General features: G+C 31.6%; 1 protein-coding gene across 2 annotated transcripts in view; it reads right to left on the reverse strand.

The window, feature by feature from the left end:
- Arms (Ankyrin repeat-rich membrane spanning) overlaps positions 1-16,578 on the reverse strand; it is a 144,016-nt gene that overhangs the window by 103,855 nt on the left and 23,583 nt on the right. For both annotated transcript variants that reach the window (XM_085815026.1, XM_085815025.1), the window contains exons 2-6: positions 12,789-12,887; positions 11,366-11,464; positions 10,929-11,126; positions 444-542; positions 247-345 (exon numbers count right to left, since the gene is read on the reverse strand). In XM_085815026.1, the coding sequence (XP_085671152.1) occupies positions 247-345; positions 444-542; positions 10,929-11,126; positions 11,366-11,464; positions 12,789-12,887 (594 nt within the window). The remainder of the gene's footprint in view (positions 1-246; positions 346-443; positions 543-10,928; positions 11,127-11,365; positions 11,465-12,788; positions 12,888-16,578) is intronic.

The following is a 16,578-nucleotide window of genomic DNA, read 5'->3' on the forward strand; positions in this document are numbered from 1 at the left end:
TATTTATAGTTCATTTTTTGGGACATAAATTATAGAATCTTTTTCTGTTTCCTCTTTTCAATGAGTTAACTTGACCAATATTGCACTGAGATTAATTATTTTATAATTGACTGTTCTCAATTTAAAACCAGTTTGAAGTTTCAATCAAAATCGAGTTTCTTTAGTTAGAATGCCATTATTCAAGAGATAAAGCAGGAACCCTTAAAAAATAACAATACCAAATGATGAGTGAGTGCAGCACATTACCATGTCAACTGCATTAACATTGGGTTTCTTCTCTAAGAGCATATTAACTATGCTAACATAGTTTCCTTTAGTTGCCACAAGAAGTGGAGTCCAAGAAAACTACAAAAATGAAAAATTACAATTAAAAATGTAAGAATTTCACTGACAAAATTAATCTGGAATTCAAGCAACTTTAAATTATGTTGTAAAATTTTTACCATTCCTGCAGTATCAACATTAGCACCAGCATCCAGCAAAAGTGGAACAATTTCAGTATAACCTTTACGACATGCCCACACAAGAGGTGTAGTCCCATACTGAAAGAAAAAAAGATTACAATGTCAATTCTTAATTATTGTACATACAGAAATAGGATATTAACATGAAAATCACCTAGCTGTTTTAAGATACAATCAAAATGAATAATCTGTCAAAATATTTGCTTAAACAACTAAAGGAATAGCTAGAAAATATTCTCCAAAACAATTTTTCAAGAAAGCGTAAAGTATTATTATTTACATTATTTTTCACTTGAGAGTAAGGGTACAAATCTAGTACACTAGAACCTTGATTATCTGAAGTGACCGTAATCAACTTGGATAATGGAAAATTTAATTTATAGACACTACATTTTTTCTCTCGAAAATGTTTTCTAAAATTGTTTATCTGAAATTTTAAAAATGAGTGCATAAAAACCATTATTAACATTTTAACAAACACTTTATAATTTAATGCATTACTATAAAAAATATTTTTCTCTTTTTCTTACACAACTTTAGTTAATATAATTTGTCTCCTTTGATTAAACAAACCATCCATGCAAGATTTTATTTCATGACAAAATATTCATAAAAAAACTGGAATAAGCAAACTTGATTCAAAACTTTTCAACTATTTGAAATTTGTCCAGTTTCTTATATGCATTTTTAAACAATATTATTATTATTTTAAAGATATCTATTACCGTTTTTGTGACATTCCTATATCATAAAGAATGACATACATCTTTAATATAAAAAATAAGATAAAAATTTAAAGGTGCACATTAAACGCTGTACGGTACGTATTCGAGAGGTCCGAGATTCAAGTCCGGGCAAGGGCATTAACTAATTTTTCATGACTTCTGCTTAAAAAAAAAAAAAAAAAAAAAAAAAAAAAAAAAAAAAAAATTCTAATGACACTACAGTGGTACCAGAACCAAAAACAAAGGTGGTGGATGATGATTCTCCACCACCAGGATTTGGCGATTGGGTCCCCTAATCCCCCAGTGGCCCTTTAAAAAGGGAGTATATAAGTATTTCTCCCACCTTCTTAGCATGCCTTCATGGTGTAGTGGTCAGGACACTCAACACGTATTCGAGAGGTCCGTGGTTCAAGGTCCTAGCAAGAGCATTGCCCATTTTTCATGCCTCCTCCTTCGACAATAACCTAATATCTCTACAAATGCACATTTATTCTTTGGCATGTTAATTACTATGATTTCATTTTTCTTCCACTCATGTATGTAGCTTTCATTAATATCAAACATCCTTGATGCAGCATGATTTATATTTTTGTTTGCAAAATGAATCACTTTGCATATGAAATGAACACTATGTTTGCTTCCTATAGAAGGAGCCATATTTACTGCTAAAAGAACACTAGATAGATCAACTGTATTTCAACTAAGGAAAATGCAAGTTACTAAAGACTTCGGTATTTACTTCAAAATCATGGCTTTAAAAAACATGTGATGTCTAATTCATTGAATTCATTCAGGTCAGAAGTACATTGTCATCCCAAATTGTGTCTTTTTCTTGAAAATCTAGAATACCAGTCTTGTGCATTTCTGCACTGAATACAACCCACCTGTTTGCAGAATTATTTACTCCTTCAATCATTTCATCCTCACACATATTGTTCCCCTTATTGCCTGTCAATTCAATATTGTTCAAAACCCTGAGAAAAATCTTCAAATGAATGACTTCAAAAGATAAGAACATCACACAAGTACATTTCAGGTTTCTTTGTAAAGAAAAGGGTGCATGATAGACCACAAATATATTTAAAAATTAAAAAAAATTAGTTTGAAAATATAGATGTCCTTTATATGCTGGAATATATGCTAGTCTATTCACTACAGCCCAATCATGCATATTTCAATAAACAAAAGATCTATAGAAAAAGTATCAAGGGACTGCTCTAAAAGAACTAAAGAACTTTGCTCAAGGTTTTCATTTTCAGGTTTCTTTTTTTAAAGGTTACTTTTGCAGTACAGTGGTTAAAGAACAATAATTCAATTTAGGAACATTAAAAATGAAAAACAATTGCCTGTGAAAATAAGGATCACAAAGTGAGATAAAATAAACAGATAGTTATAATGCTATAATGCATTTGACTATATGAGAGTGAGACAAACTGACTGAGACCAAGCATGGGAGAGGATTACCCATACACCTGCAATAATAGAGACAGAACCCACCAGCTGGGTTTTGACAATGTGATACTAAGTGTATATAGTCTTTAATCCGGACTCATCGGGACTTCGGCGATGCCGGATTATCGGTTTTTCCGGATTATAGATCATCAATTTAAATCTGGTAGGATGGCATGCAGAAATTATAAAATTAAAAATATGAAACCGTAATTTATGAAATAAAGAGCAATTATGATCTAAAGGGTACCAAAATTTACAAAAAAAGTTTAATATTTATAAAAAAAAGTTTTGTTTACTATATCAAACATTTCTTTCAACGCGCGCATGCATAAAGCATACATTACGCATAGTCTAAATTAGAAAATTGCAACCAGATATTTGATGTGTATTCATGATATTTATAATGGTGCGGAATTTGATTTAAATCATATCAAAGACTGAGTACATCAAGATGAAATACTACATTTAGTAAAGAATTAAAAGCCAAATAAAATAAAAACATCTGCCCTGACGATAAGGATAGTGCTGACAGATCAACTTCCAGTTCATTGCGTGCCGCAACGTCCCCCCCCCCATGAAATTGATAAACAGATTTCGGAATGGTTACAGAAACAAAGGATATGCCTTTATCCATTTTTTGCAGCAATTCCACTTTTTGTTTGATAGACATCAAAACATGCTTTCGCTTTGTAGATCCTTTGGCAGCTCCAGAATCAGAAATTCATTTTGACATAATTGAAAGTTCAAGCTTACTTTAATAAAATTGTTCTAACAGTCTGCAAAAAATAATAAGCCGGATCCAATTAGAAGTTTAAGGAACAACGCTAAATGAAATAGATAATTAGATAATTTTAGCTTAGCTTATACTGTCCGTTATAGTACATTAAACGCGCATGCTAAAGGTCATATGCGAATGCGTAAACGCATTATGCATTTACGCATGCGCAGAAATTTTGTAGCTTTTAGGTCTGGATTATATATCATTCCTGATTATGGACGTCCAGATTAAAGACTTTTGACTGTATATATATATATATATATTCTTGTTTATCAATTCATTAACCCTTTGCCAGTGTTGCCTGAGTCCAGCATGGGCAACTACTACGTGCTGTATTTGTGATGCCCAGACTGACTTTGGGCAGATGAAAAATAGGTTTTTCTGTTTTGTGAAGCCCGAACCAAGTATGTTTTCATTTTAGGATATTCATTTCAGACTTAATTCATTATTTTTATAATAGATGGCATTACTGGTCCTACCTTTTCATGGATTTCAGCTGGGGGAAGATGTGGGCGCATTCAGCTGCTCATCTAAAGAAAGACACGTGTTGGGTTTCAGTTGAGAGTGAATTTTAAACCAAAAAGTTTTCTTTTTTTGCAATGTTCAATTCAATCATTGATGAGAAACATAGTTTAGGTTCTTCGAGATCAAGTAGAGTATTATATGGGTTTGTATGCGGCACAGTGTTTCCACATATATCACACTGTAAAAGATTTTCAAAATTGAATATTCAAAATTATATTGTTGTATTAACATTGATTTATATTTAGCTTCAAAATTTTGTTTAATTTGCTGTAATTGAATCACAAATGTCTGTAATCCATTACTTTTTATGTGTATATCAAAATAATACAGTAGTTATTACATTTAAAATTTCGTTTTTTTTTTTTTTTTTTTTTTTTTTTTTTTTTTTTTTTTTTTTACTAAATAACAATTTATTAACTTTTATATTGGCATACAGAACAAAACCAAACAGTTAAAAAAAATTTCTAGTTTTGGTGCATTTTCTGAAACAGATGCCATGGTTAAGGGGTTAAAAATATTGCTCATCTTGCAAAATATTTGTTAACAAAATTATTAACAATATAAGGCCATTATATGACTTCCCACTGATAGGCTAAAAAGATCAATCTAGTAAGAGAATTCATAACTGTTATTGACTTTTGCTGTTCCTTTTCTGAGGTTATTTTATTTCCCCCATTATTTCTTTCAACTGACTGCTGGCTTGGTTCTTGCAGATCTCACTTGATAAAGGCCTGATTAACAGAGATTTTGCTCCATTTATAATAAAGAGTATGTCTTTAGAAATCTCATGATATATTTTGTCTATTTCTTATTTATTTTACTTGGCATTTAATAAAAGATACAAAAAATTATATTTGGGTTTTTAATTATTCATAATGAATCCAAAAAGAAATCACACTTTTTAAATAAAAAGCAAAATATGTTATAGTTTTCTAAAAAAATCAGATATTTTATTTAAGACATGCTCTTTTGCATCATCCACTGCATTACAGGACATTAAGCAATGCATGGATCTCGCATATCCACCTTTGGAACTGAATCAATGACTCTTGTCATACCTTGCATAACATTAATATCATTGTATACTACTCACTCCCTCATCACCAATCTCCTTCACATAAACACTAACCTGGAGAAATAAAGTGAATGTTAATATGTCAAATAGCAGGAACATAATATATATGAAAATACCAGTTAGCAACTGGGTGTAACATATACACAAAATTTCCTTTCTTTGTTATTCTCATTTAAATTACCTTGAAGATAATTTAGAGACCTTCATAAAAAATAAATACAGGTTTTATTAAGAAATACAAAGAATAGATAACTAAGCATAAAGGGAAAATAACTGTGTAAAATTGGAGGATATTCTTTTTTATTATTGTTTTGTTTCAAAATTAGACTTCGTTTTATATCCAATTTATTTCATTTATGAGCACATATAGATAAATGTGATTATTTACATGTAGAGTTTAGTATAAAGATAAAGTGATCCATACATCTTAATGATGAAAAACATTCAGTATTTGAGCAACGTAACTAACTTAACTGCTGCTTACTTAGAAGAAGGGGAATTCCCCAATCACAACATTTGAAACTGGTTGCCAGTTTCATACATCAAGTTTAACTACAAAACAAACTCTTAAATAATAATAAACAAGAAATGCTAAACTTAATAGGAGTCACAACATCCTCCCCTCCTTTGCATTGCTTAACACATAACATGAAACTGAACTAAGAACTGTAAAAGTGTGAATATAACACCAAAGAACAATAAACACACAAATGACATTACAATTATCTAAGTCTAAGAAAAAAGTCCATCCGTTTAACAGGCACTACTCAACGACCCCTTTGAGTTACCTTTATATTTTCCACAATCTCGTTATCACAAGGCCCCAAGAGTTTCATCCACGTGGCCTGGGTTCAATTCCCGGCATGAGAACCATCTGATGTATCAGACTCAGTCTAACACTCAAACACTCATTTAAAGAAGCAGATCCAGGCTGCTTGAAAGAAGCATCGAACAGTGGGTGAACTTTAGTGGTACTGTTGGATAGCTTGATAACAGACCTATGAGGATAATGACTGAGCTTAAACAGCTGCTCCATTGGAACAGTTTCTATGATGCCTTCTAATTTCCACAGTTGGAGTACAGCATCATAGGCTTCGAAGTTATTTTTGTTTAACAAATGTTTTGTTACCACGCAAAGTCGCGATTCAGCTATATCATACTTATCATAAAGAGCAGGATGCCCAGCTAGCCATGGCAAAGTTACTTCATAATGTCCATCTTCACATCCCCTTAAAGATTTCTTGAAATGGATCAAAGTTTCTTCTTCAAGAAGGATCTTATTATTTCTTTCTACAGGATCTCTAATCCCTAGAACTTCTAAATCCCATATCTTCGGCAAATTAAAATTTTGAAGATTTAACGTGACCAAATTAACCACTTGCCTTTTCTTGCCTAGTCCTAAAATTGTCCAACCTAGCAAAGTCTCTGCAGCTGAAACTTCAGATATAAGTACCTCAATTCTTCCAGTTAAAATGCTTCCAAGTACATTGGCTCATAGAAGAACTTGTATAGGTGGGGTATCTCTTTCAACATCTGTCAATTTTATCCCTCTACTGTATATCTATTATGCTCAGCAGCCAGAAAAATTCCTCTGCCAAACAGTCCTTGAGATAATACCTTCTTTCCGAAAGGAGAAATATTTAACTCAGCAGCTATGCTCTTCTCAATATAGGAATGATATGATCCATCATCCATTAATGCTTGAACATGGATTTCTTTGCCTCTATGCCGTAATCTGATCGTGATTGTTTTCAAATATATTTTGCGTTCTGAAAGAAAGATTTGTCAATAGTGTCTCTGTAGAATTTTGCTTTGTCTTTTGATGAGGAATTAATATCTTTATGTAAATCTGGGCAAAGTAACGCATAATGCCACCGTGCACAAATCAAACGTTTCACACTACTGCGACACCATTTTGTCATATGACCAGGCTTAAGGCAAACAAAGCAGCCTCTTTTACATATAACTTGAAATTTCCTCTCATCTACAATCATCCTGGGAGCTTTATTACAGTCTCTATTAAAGTATGGATGATCACAAAAATACATTTAGCCTTCTCCTGCATGGATGAAATAAGAGCTGAAGCAGAAGGGATATCATTTCTTGTAGTATCAACTTCCGTTTTAACCTCAACTTGAGTTCCGAAACCTAATCGAGCCAAATTTATCTTCTCTTCTGATTCGATTTCATGGCGACAAACATTCAAGCACATCAGTTTTTTTAAGGATCTCTGACTTGTAGCTTCTGCTTTATCAATATTTTCTGAAATTTTACTCCTTTCTCATGCTCGCAGAACATTTCCTGGCAAACGACTCCATCAATGGCTCTAAAAAGTCAGCAAATTTTTCTTTTGTGAGCCCTAAACTTTCTAATGCTCTTAATTTTGCCTCTAGCATATCATAGAGGGAGGCTAAATCAGGGACATTCTTCCCGGCCATAGCATTTTTCAGAACCAGTGAAAGGAGATCATGGACATATATTTGCACTAGGAGATCCTCTCGGCCAAATCTTAATTTCAGCGGTTGGAAGGCCTTTGGATAATTTTCAGCTGTTATTGGGAAACTGGATATTAATCTAGCAGCTCTTGAATCAGGCACCATAGACTGGTATAAATACTGGGAATTGTCTATAGCAGTCAGTTTCTATATGTCATGTATTTTTGAAAATATACTCCAATATGTTAAAAAGTCTTTGGGAACACCTGAAAACATTTTAAATTCAAATTTAGGTAATTTAAGAAATTTTATTTTTATCACATCACGTTCTACGGGATTTTCCAAAAAAGATCCAGAATCTTTACTTATGAGCTTTTCCATCTTTGATTTAAGCTCAAGATAATTATCACCATAATCTTCTGCCACCTCAAAATCGGCTTCGTATTTAGCAACAGCCTCAGTATTTTCTAAAAGTAGTGACGAAATGTTATTCTGAATCTCATCTAAACGTAAATATTTATCTTGTAACTGAGAGTTCAACGCACTCAGCTTATTGCCATTCTTGGCATCTACTTTCATTGCCAAATATTGCTTCAACTTATTCACTGTTCGTTTTATTTTCAGAGCATCCATATTTGTATGTACACTTAAAATAGTTAAAATGATTCATAATAAATTCTTAATTTCTATTTATACTGAAAAAATGAAAGTGTTTATACTTTCTTAAACTTAAATCATTTTATCATCGTAAACAGCATTCGTATACTTATAGGCAGTAATTTAAATCATTCATACTTGTACACTTTTAAAATTTAAAATTCTGATTTCTTCAAATGCAGAATACAAACTCTGTCTTGTCTTCAGATGCCAGTTTTATTTTGTTTTGAAAATAGACTTCATTTTATATCCAATTTATTTCATTTACGAACACATACAGATAAATGTGATTATTTACATGTAGAATTTAGTATAAAGTGATCCCTACATTTTATGATGAAAAACATTCAGTACTTCAGTAATGTAACTAACTTAACTGCTGCTTACTTAGAACAACGGGAATTTCCTGATCATAACATTCGAAACTGTTTGCCAAATTCATAGATCAATCTTAATTGCAAAACAAATAATAATAAAAGGGACATGCTAAACTTAATAGAGTGACAACAATTATCATGGGTAATATTTTTCGACATGTAATCTGAAAATATTTTTTAATAATAAACTCAGTTTTTTACGCACATAGAACGATTTTAAATTTATGATGAAAATAACTCGGTAATGCTTCAGCCTACTGTTAACAAAAAAATTCTTATTGGTGAAATTGGCCATATCTTTATTATATGTGGCTTAAGTGTCTGTTTGTCACCGACAGTTTGTTGGTTGCTTGCATAACTGTACTAGCCAAAGGGGTGAAGTTGCCACGGCATTCAAATAGTCCATATACTCTGATACCATAATGCAGTTATCATTGTTTTAATTAAATTATCATGGTATTTAAGAACATTTAAATACTTTTAATTCACACAATTTCTGCTTATTATGCATTTAACTATATTTACATATGAATTACCTGGAAACTTGCAAATGTTGAGAAATTAAAGGAGACAAAACCAACTAACGAGTTGTGCGTAGTACATCTCATCAGGTAGGCTTACCCAAACTTCTATGCTAAATATCCTTTCGCGTAAAGAGTTTAAAATTTTGCCCGATTTTATTCCAACATTGTATTTTAAACTGAATTTTCAGCTGAATACAAATTGAGCATGTCAGGGGGAATGTGAACATTTGTTTGCATTAGCAGTCATCTGTTTAAAATCTGTTGTTAAACAGCAGTCATTTCGTATGACCGCCGGGCTTTCTAGTCTATGTTATAATCAATCAACTAATGAAACATAATTATATTTATTAGAAAGGCTAATGAAATAACTGCACTGAATTCAATGATTCTGTATTTTTAATAAAAATAATACATAAAAATTGACAAAATAACTGAATATCTTTATTCATTGAAGTCTGCTAGAAATTTTGTACTTTCTGATTATCTGCCTACCCACAGGAGGGTCGGGCAGGTAACTCACTATTTCACCAAACTAGGTACCTCAGAATGTTTGGAAAATGTATTTATATGGCAAACAAATATGTTTGCACATCCACTACAGAGTAGAATTTGGCTTTTGAAATTCAACGATCATCTCCGGTATCGTTTTGGTTAGTGTGTGCTTTATTTTCTTTTAAGGAATCATTATGATAGTTTAGAATTTCACGGTTAAAGAAAAAGAAAGTGTGTTTAAAAATATGGCAATTATTTAATAGTACAGAATGGAAAAATTTGCAATGTACAGACTTTCCAATTATCAGGACTTTTGATTTTTGGTATAAATATTTTTGTTCTGAAGTACTTCTTTTCGATTATTATTTTTATCATTATTGTTAAATTAATGAAATATGTACAAAATGATGCATATGGCTAGCTTTTGTTGTCTCCAATATTAAGATGATTATAGTACGAAAGCTTGGAGCTTGAAAGTAGTATACCAACTATTCTTAGGTTAGTGTAACAATAGCTTTAGGATGGTACTCCTATGCCTTAGGTTTATGCTGAATCTTTGACCTACCTTGACCTATACTCGAGAAGAAAGGCTTTGATTAATATTTCTTAGAGACAATTACCAACACATTCATGGTATCACATTTGTGGTCTTGGTACTGCTACTAGTCTCAAGGGTGACAAGAAGCTTGAACACAAACGGCTCTGGCTCAGGAGAGTTCAGGATTTAAGGAACTCTCAGATTTTTCTGTGCTACTAAAAAATTCTCAGCTTGTACCAATCGTAAAAACCATGAAGCCACTGAGAAACATCTATTTAATTGTGTTGCTTAGTCCATGAAGACCTATTGAAGAGACCTACTTTGGTGTTGGAAGTCATGAAAGCAAATGAACTAATGGACCTGATCTGATTCAGATGAGAGAGATTAGTAAGAAGAAGAGGAATAGCTTTAGTGGGATTTATAGAATTTTCTGCTGTTTTTTAAGAAAAACTTATTGCTGTACATGTGGAGAACAGTGTTAAGTTGCTCTTTAATGCTCAGAATTTTGAAATTCACTGATTTTTTTTCAAGTTGAAAAAGATCACTATATACATATGTAGATAATCACAAACATTACATTTTTAATTTTGTTAAATAGTTGCTATTTTATGTAATTTTTAGTTGGCTATCATTTTTAAAGTGGCTATTGTTTTGCACATGTTAGATTGGTGAAAAATTAGTTGCTAATGACTGCTGACTTTTCAGAAGGGTCGGGCAGATAATCAGAAATTTTTCTAGCATTACAACATTGTGAATTTAATTTATGATATTTGCATATGTATTCATGATTTTACCAAAATAATATGAAAAATATAAACTAAATTATAAAAAAAAAAAAAAAAAAAAAAAAAAAAAAAAGAGAGAGAGAGAGAAAATGTAGACAGACCTTATCAGTTGAATAAACTTTAGCTCCTCTTTCAAGCAATGCTTCAACTATTTCCAAAAATCCTCTACCAGCAGCCCAGATAAGAGGTGTACAATGATTTTTATCAAGTATATTTACACTTGCACCATGCTCTAAAAGTATTTTTACAACATAATAATGGCCTTTATAACATGCCCACATAAGTGGTGTCCATTGACCCTGAAACAGCAAAGAAACTGTTACTCTACCTACATAAGAAATACTTTTACAAAATTACATTTTAATGGGGAAAACTTAAGTATATAGTTGAATTTAGCTAACAATAATTTAAATAATTCAGTATGATTCATTGAATTTTAATATGGGAAAATGAAAAAAAGCATATGTATAATTACATAGAAATATATATAAGAAAAGAAAAGTAAACAAGAAAAAACTCATTAAAAATTAGTACAAACCATGTCACGATGCTCAATATCTGCTCCATGATCTAATAATTTTATAACAATATCTTTAAATCCAGCTTTTGCTGCATTTGTCAAAGCTGACCAATTGTCCTAAAAATATTAATTATATTTTATTAACTTTGTTTACAATCATAATTTTATTTAATTGAAAAAAAAAAAGGCAGCATCATATTTGAAACTATGGTTGTACTTTCTGAGTTTTAGTACTTTCTGATTAGAAAAAGTTAGGTTGGCAATAATGGTTAATTTTTTACATTATCCTTTAAACCTTTCTCAAGATTCATTAGAAAAAAAAAAAAAAAAAAAAAAGTTGCCAACTAATTCACAGTTTAGTGTGATGGAAAGAAATCTCTGTTTGACTATATTTATGACTCACAAGTACTATTCTGTTCATAGATAATAATAACAAAAAGAAGCATTTTATGAGGGAAGGATAAAAATCTATACAGTCAATATTCACATTTTTACAGCCAGTGGATGTTGCTTCTTGAAAAGACTGTTAAATATAAAACATGTAAATTTGCATTCACTCAAACACATTATATGTGGTATGCTCAGAAGTGGGTTATTTATTATCACAGGTAAAAATGAGTAATTCTACAGAAAGCTGAAAGCAGAGCTCAGAATAATCAGAAAGTACCTTACATTTTAATACTAAAAAAATATTAAATGATTTTACAAAGAATATTCAATTTACTATGCCAATCAAAAAGTATTTGAAAGGTTTGTTACAGAAGATTGTTTCTCCATATCTTGATTAATCTTTATTTAACTTTTGGAATGACTTATATAAATGAAAACACTGATTAAATATTTTGAATTTAACCTATTAACTGCCATAATTCCACTACTAAGATAAATTATTAATTTGTATTAGTAGTGGAAATTTTGTAACTTTAATTAGGTTGGCAACAAGGTTACTTTTTTACATTGTTGTTTAAACCTCTCTCAAGCTTTTGCATGAGTTGTTGAGTAGTAGTAGTAGTTGTTAAATGAGTGAGCTGGAGAGTATAATGTGTGAGAAGTAAAATTTTTGTGAGTTTCAAGATTTTAATATTTTCAAAATGCAGCATGCCTTATTATTATGTACATCATTTCCAACTCCTGTGTTCCCTAATGGTTTTTAGAATATATTTTTTAACTATTTATTACCAATGTGATTTTTATTTTCTGCTCAGGGTACTTGAATGTCGATCGCCATTTGGGGCTTATGGTAGATTCCATCTATATTCCAATTTCCAGTCATTATGTCAATCTAGACACCCAGAAATAAATGTAAATTGAGAGAAAAATTTTTTTGCACTTAATGGGTTAACCAATTAGAAAAGATATCAATGAATATATTATCCATCTTTTAAATACCCCTGATGAAATAAAACATTAACTACAACTAAACTTAAATTGATGCATATACCTCATCTTCAGCATTTACATCGGCTCCATGAGCAAGAAGTTCATTCACAATTGCTAGATGGCCTTGTTGTGCTGCAATCATTAACAGTGTTTGTCCATTCTAAGAAAGGAAATTATAATATATTAAAGGGATTTGTTGCATGTGCCTAACTGAATTTATTTACACATATATGTAAGAAAAATAAAGAATATTTAAAAGATAAATTGCAATTTAAAACAGCATAAAATAATTTCCCTTCTCCATTCTAAAATTAGTAATGTCTCTTTATTCTTGTGATTTCCAGACTAATCCATGTCATATGACTGTCACATAATTCTGGAGATGTAAATGGAACTAAAACTCAAATAGCCAATAATAATTTTACAGCAGTATTAATTATCCAATTAAAATGCATTGAGAACTAAAACTATATCAGTCTGAATTAAGATTTTATACTGAACATAATGCACTCCTTTGGTATTCTTCGGCCTAGATGGAATGCTCAATTCTTACTGCAAAGCATCAAAAGTATAAAAATTTTGAAATAGCCATAAACAATATGCTAAGCTGTTTGTGGCCGCAACATATTTACTGAAATATAATGAAGATTTAATCTTCCGCAGCTACCACATTCCTATTCCTTATGGATAAATATTTTTTATGTTCTGTCTACATTTCATGCAATCAGAATTCTTGTCCTTCATTATGGAACTAAAATCTACATTTCTATCTCATTGGTATTGCTACATCTTTTTCATTACATATGTATATGTATGTAACCCCATAATTCTCCCTCTCTACTCTAACAAGCGTAACTTTTCTGGACTGCATCATTTCGACATCAATCCATCTTGCATGACTTGCATATGGTTCATGACATAGCTAACTCAGAACCTGAACTCAAAATTTACAGAACTGAAACCTTTCTAATCTAAACCAAAACCTTCCTCTTGGCAGTCTTCCAAAGTGGATAAATGTGCACTTTTAAGTTGAACTGTGCTGTCTGGACACTATTTTGCTGTGTTCTCTTACTAACACAAAAGTATTGTAAATGTTCTGAAAATAAGCACGATTAGAGTGCCAAGTTAATTGTGGCCATAAATGCCAATTTAAATAAAAATGAAATTTAAACCACCTTGACTTCCAAATTCCCTGGTCAATATGGATCTACATTCCGTGCCATCAACATTTGCTACATTTTTTTCTCATTTTTTATCACACATATATATATGCAGTATCACAATTTTTTTTTAAACAAAAAATATCCCAATATATTTTTCTGCAATATGCCACATAAAAATTTATTATAGATAAAATAGTAATGAATTTAGAACAAAATCCACAAAGACACTAAAGTAATGAAATTTAAAACCAATAAAGTCCCAAAAATTCCAAACAAAAATGGGGGGGAGGGAATAAAAATAAATAATAAAAAGAAATAAATAAAATAAAATAATTAAATTAAAAAAACCCTCAATTAAGTGTCTTTAAACCAGAAGAAATCCCACAAACAATAGAAATATATAAAAATACATAAAATAGGAAGAGGAATACAATTAAAATCTGATTCAATGTTATCAAGAGGTGGCAGATCAGATAGAATCCTCTTCCCAGGAAAACCATCGCATTTCTGTTCATACAAAATTAGCCGATGAACCATTTATAATTTATTTATTATTATTTAATTATAATGGTCCATCCCAAAATTTTGAACAACTCCTCCACACAACAGCGCTCCTTTCATATGAAATATGAATATACAAAAGCAAGACACAATAACACGCCGAATAAATACTAATTCAGAAGTCAAACAACAAAAATCAGCGTTACACCCACAAAATTTTCACAGGACTAGTTTCGATGGTTTTACCGAACCATCATCTTCAGCTGCAAAACCGCAAATGAACAAGGTAGGAAATAATGATTAGATAAGATAAGAAAGCCTGAACAAGAATAAGCAAGTGGCGCCATCTGTTGGCGAAACCAGAACTAAAACATAATTTCTCTAAAAGCCGAAGGCAAATTTGGATTGGAATTAGGATCGTTAACTAGAACAGAAAGATTTTTATGAATGTGAAATGCCTCTAGAAAATCCAGTTCTCCAATGGAAGATGTTTTTTGAATAATTTTGGCAGCAGAAAAATTGAAAGTGTGATTTTCGGACCAGCAATGTTGAGCAACAGAAGACTTCTGTGTTTCCTTTTTTCTAACATATGCCTCATGTTCTTTGACGCGAAATTTTAAGGCTCTCTTAGTTTGGCCAATGTAAATTAAACCACACTGGCAAGGAATCCTATAAATACCCCAGGAATTCATATCCGGAATGGGGTCCTTGAGTATAGAAGTTGGAATTTTATTGATGGGAGAATAAACAACCCGAAAGTTAAATTTCTGCAAAATATGTGCAACTTTATAGCTAATTGATGGAAAGAAGGGAATGACAACAGAATTTTTATAATCTCCTAAAATAAGAGTGTGGCTTTTAGTGTGTTCAGATGAGAATTTTTTAACTGCTTGATTAATAATGTTGGGTGAAAAGCCCCTGTCAATAGCTATTGCTTTTAAATAATTTAGTTCTTCATCAAGGGCTAGTTTGGAGGAGCAAACTTGAAGAGCACGGAAAACATAGGAATAAAATGAAGCTAACTTTTGTTTAGTCGGATGACATGATTTAAAGTGTGGTGGAAGGCAAACCGATGAAGGTTTACGGTAAACTGTAGTACTGAAGTTGGATGTGTTACGTGTGACCAGAATGTCGAGAAACGGAAGAGAATTGCAAGTCTCAAGTTCAAAAGTGAACTGAATAGCAGGATCAATAGAATTCATTGTTGAAAGAACTTTATTTAAATCATCTTTATTACCTTCAAACAGGGTAAAAGTATCGTCTACGTAGCGGAACTATGCCGGGAAGTTTAAAGTTTCAAACAATTTTGATTCATAATAATGCATGTAGATATCAGCCAGGATGGGACTGAGGGGGCTTCCCATGGCTAATCCCTCAGTTTGCTTGTAATATTTATATTGGAAAACAAAATGTGTTTGTTTCAAACAGAGTTGAGTGAGAGAAATTAGCTCATCAATTTCGATGCAAGAGAAATGAAATTCGCGAAGTCTGGTTTCTAGACATCTTAATGCACCCTCCACTGGGACATTGGTGAATAATGATTTTACATCAAAAGAAACCATGAGTAAATTACTAGGAGAAATGTTTTTAACCTTTTTTACAAACCCTATTGAATTTTTTATGGTGTAAATGTTATTGTCTAATAGAGTGGAAAATCTAGAAACTAAATATTTAGCTAAAGGATACGAGGCAGTACCTAAATTTGATACAGTAGGGCGGAAAGGAATACCACTTTTATGAATTTTGGGAAGAGCATATAATCTGGCACAATTCGCAACAGATGGGATAAGCGAATGTTTTAAGTTGCTTGAAAGACAATAACATTTACACCATAAAAAATTCAATAGAGTTTGTAAAAAAGGTTAAAAACATTTCTCCTAGTAATTTACTCATGGTTTCTTTTGATGTAAAATCATTATTCACCAATGTCCCAGTGGAGGGTGCATTAAGATGTCTAGAAACCAGACTTCGCGAATTTCATTTCTCTTGCATCGAAATTGATGAGCTAATTTCTCTCACTCAACTCTGTTTGAAACAAACACATTTTGTTTTCCAAAATAAATATTACAAGCAAACTGAGGGATTAGCCATGGGAAGCCCCCTCAGTCCCATCCTGGCTGATATCTACATGCATTATTATGAATCAAAATTGTTTGAAACTTTAAACTTCCCGGCATGGTTCCGCTA

The sequence above is a fragment of the Stegodyphus dumicola genome, chromosome 4 (assembly GCF_044657685.1).
Source record: "Stegodyphus dumicola isolate Sdum_Otavi_A_Nest chromosome 4, ASM4465768v1".
NCBI classification, from domain to species: Eukaryota; Metazoa; Arthropoda; class Arachnida; order Araneae; family Eresidae; genus Stegodyphus; species Stegodyphus dumicola.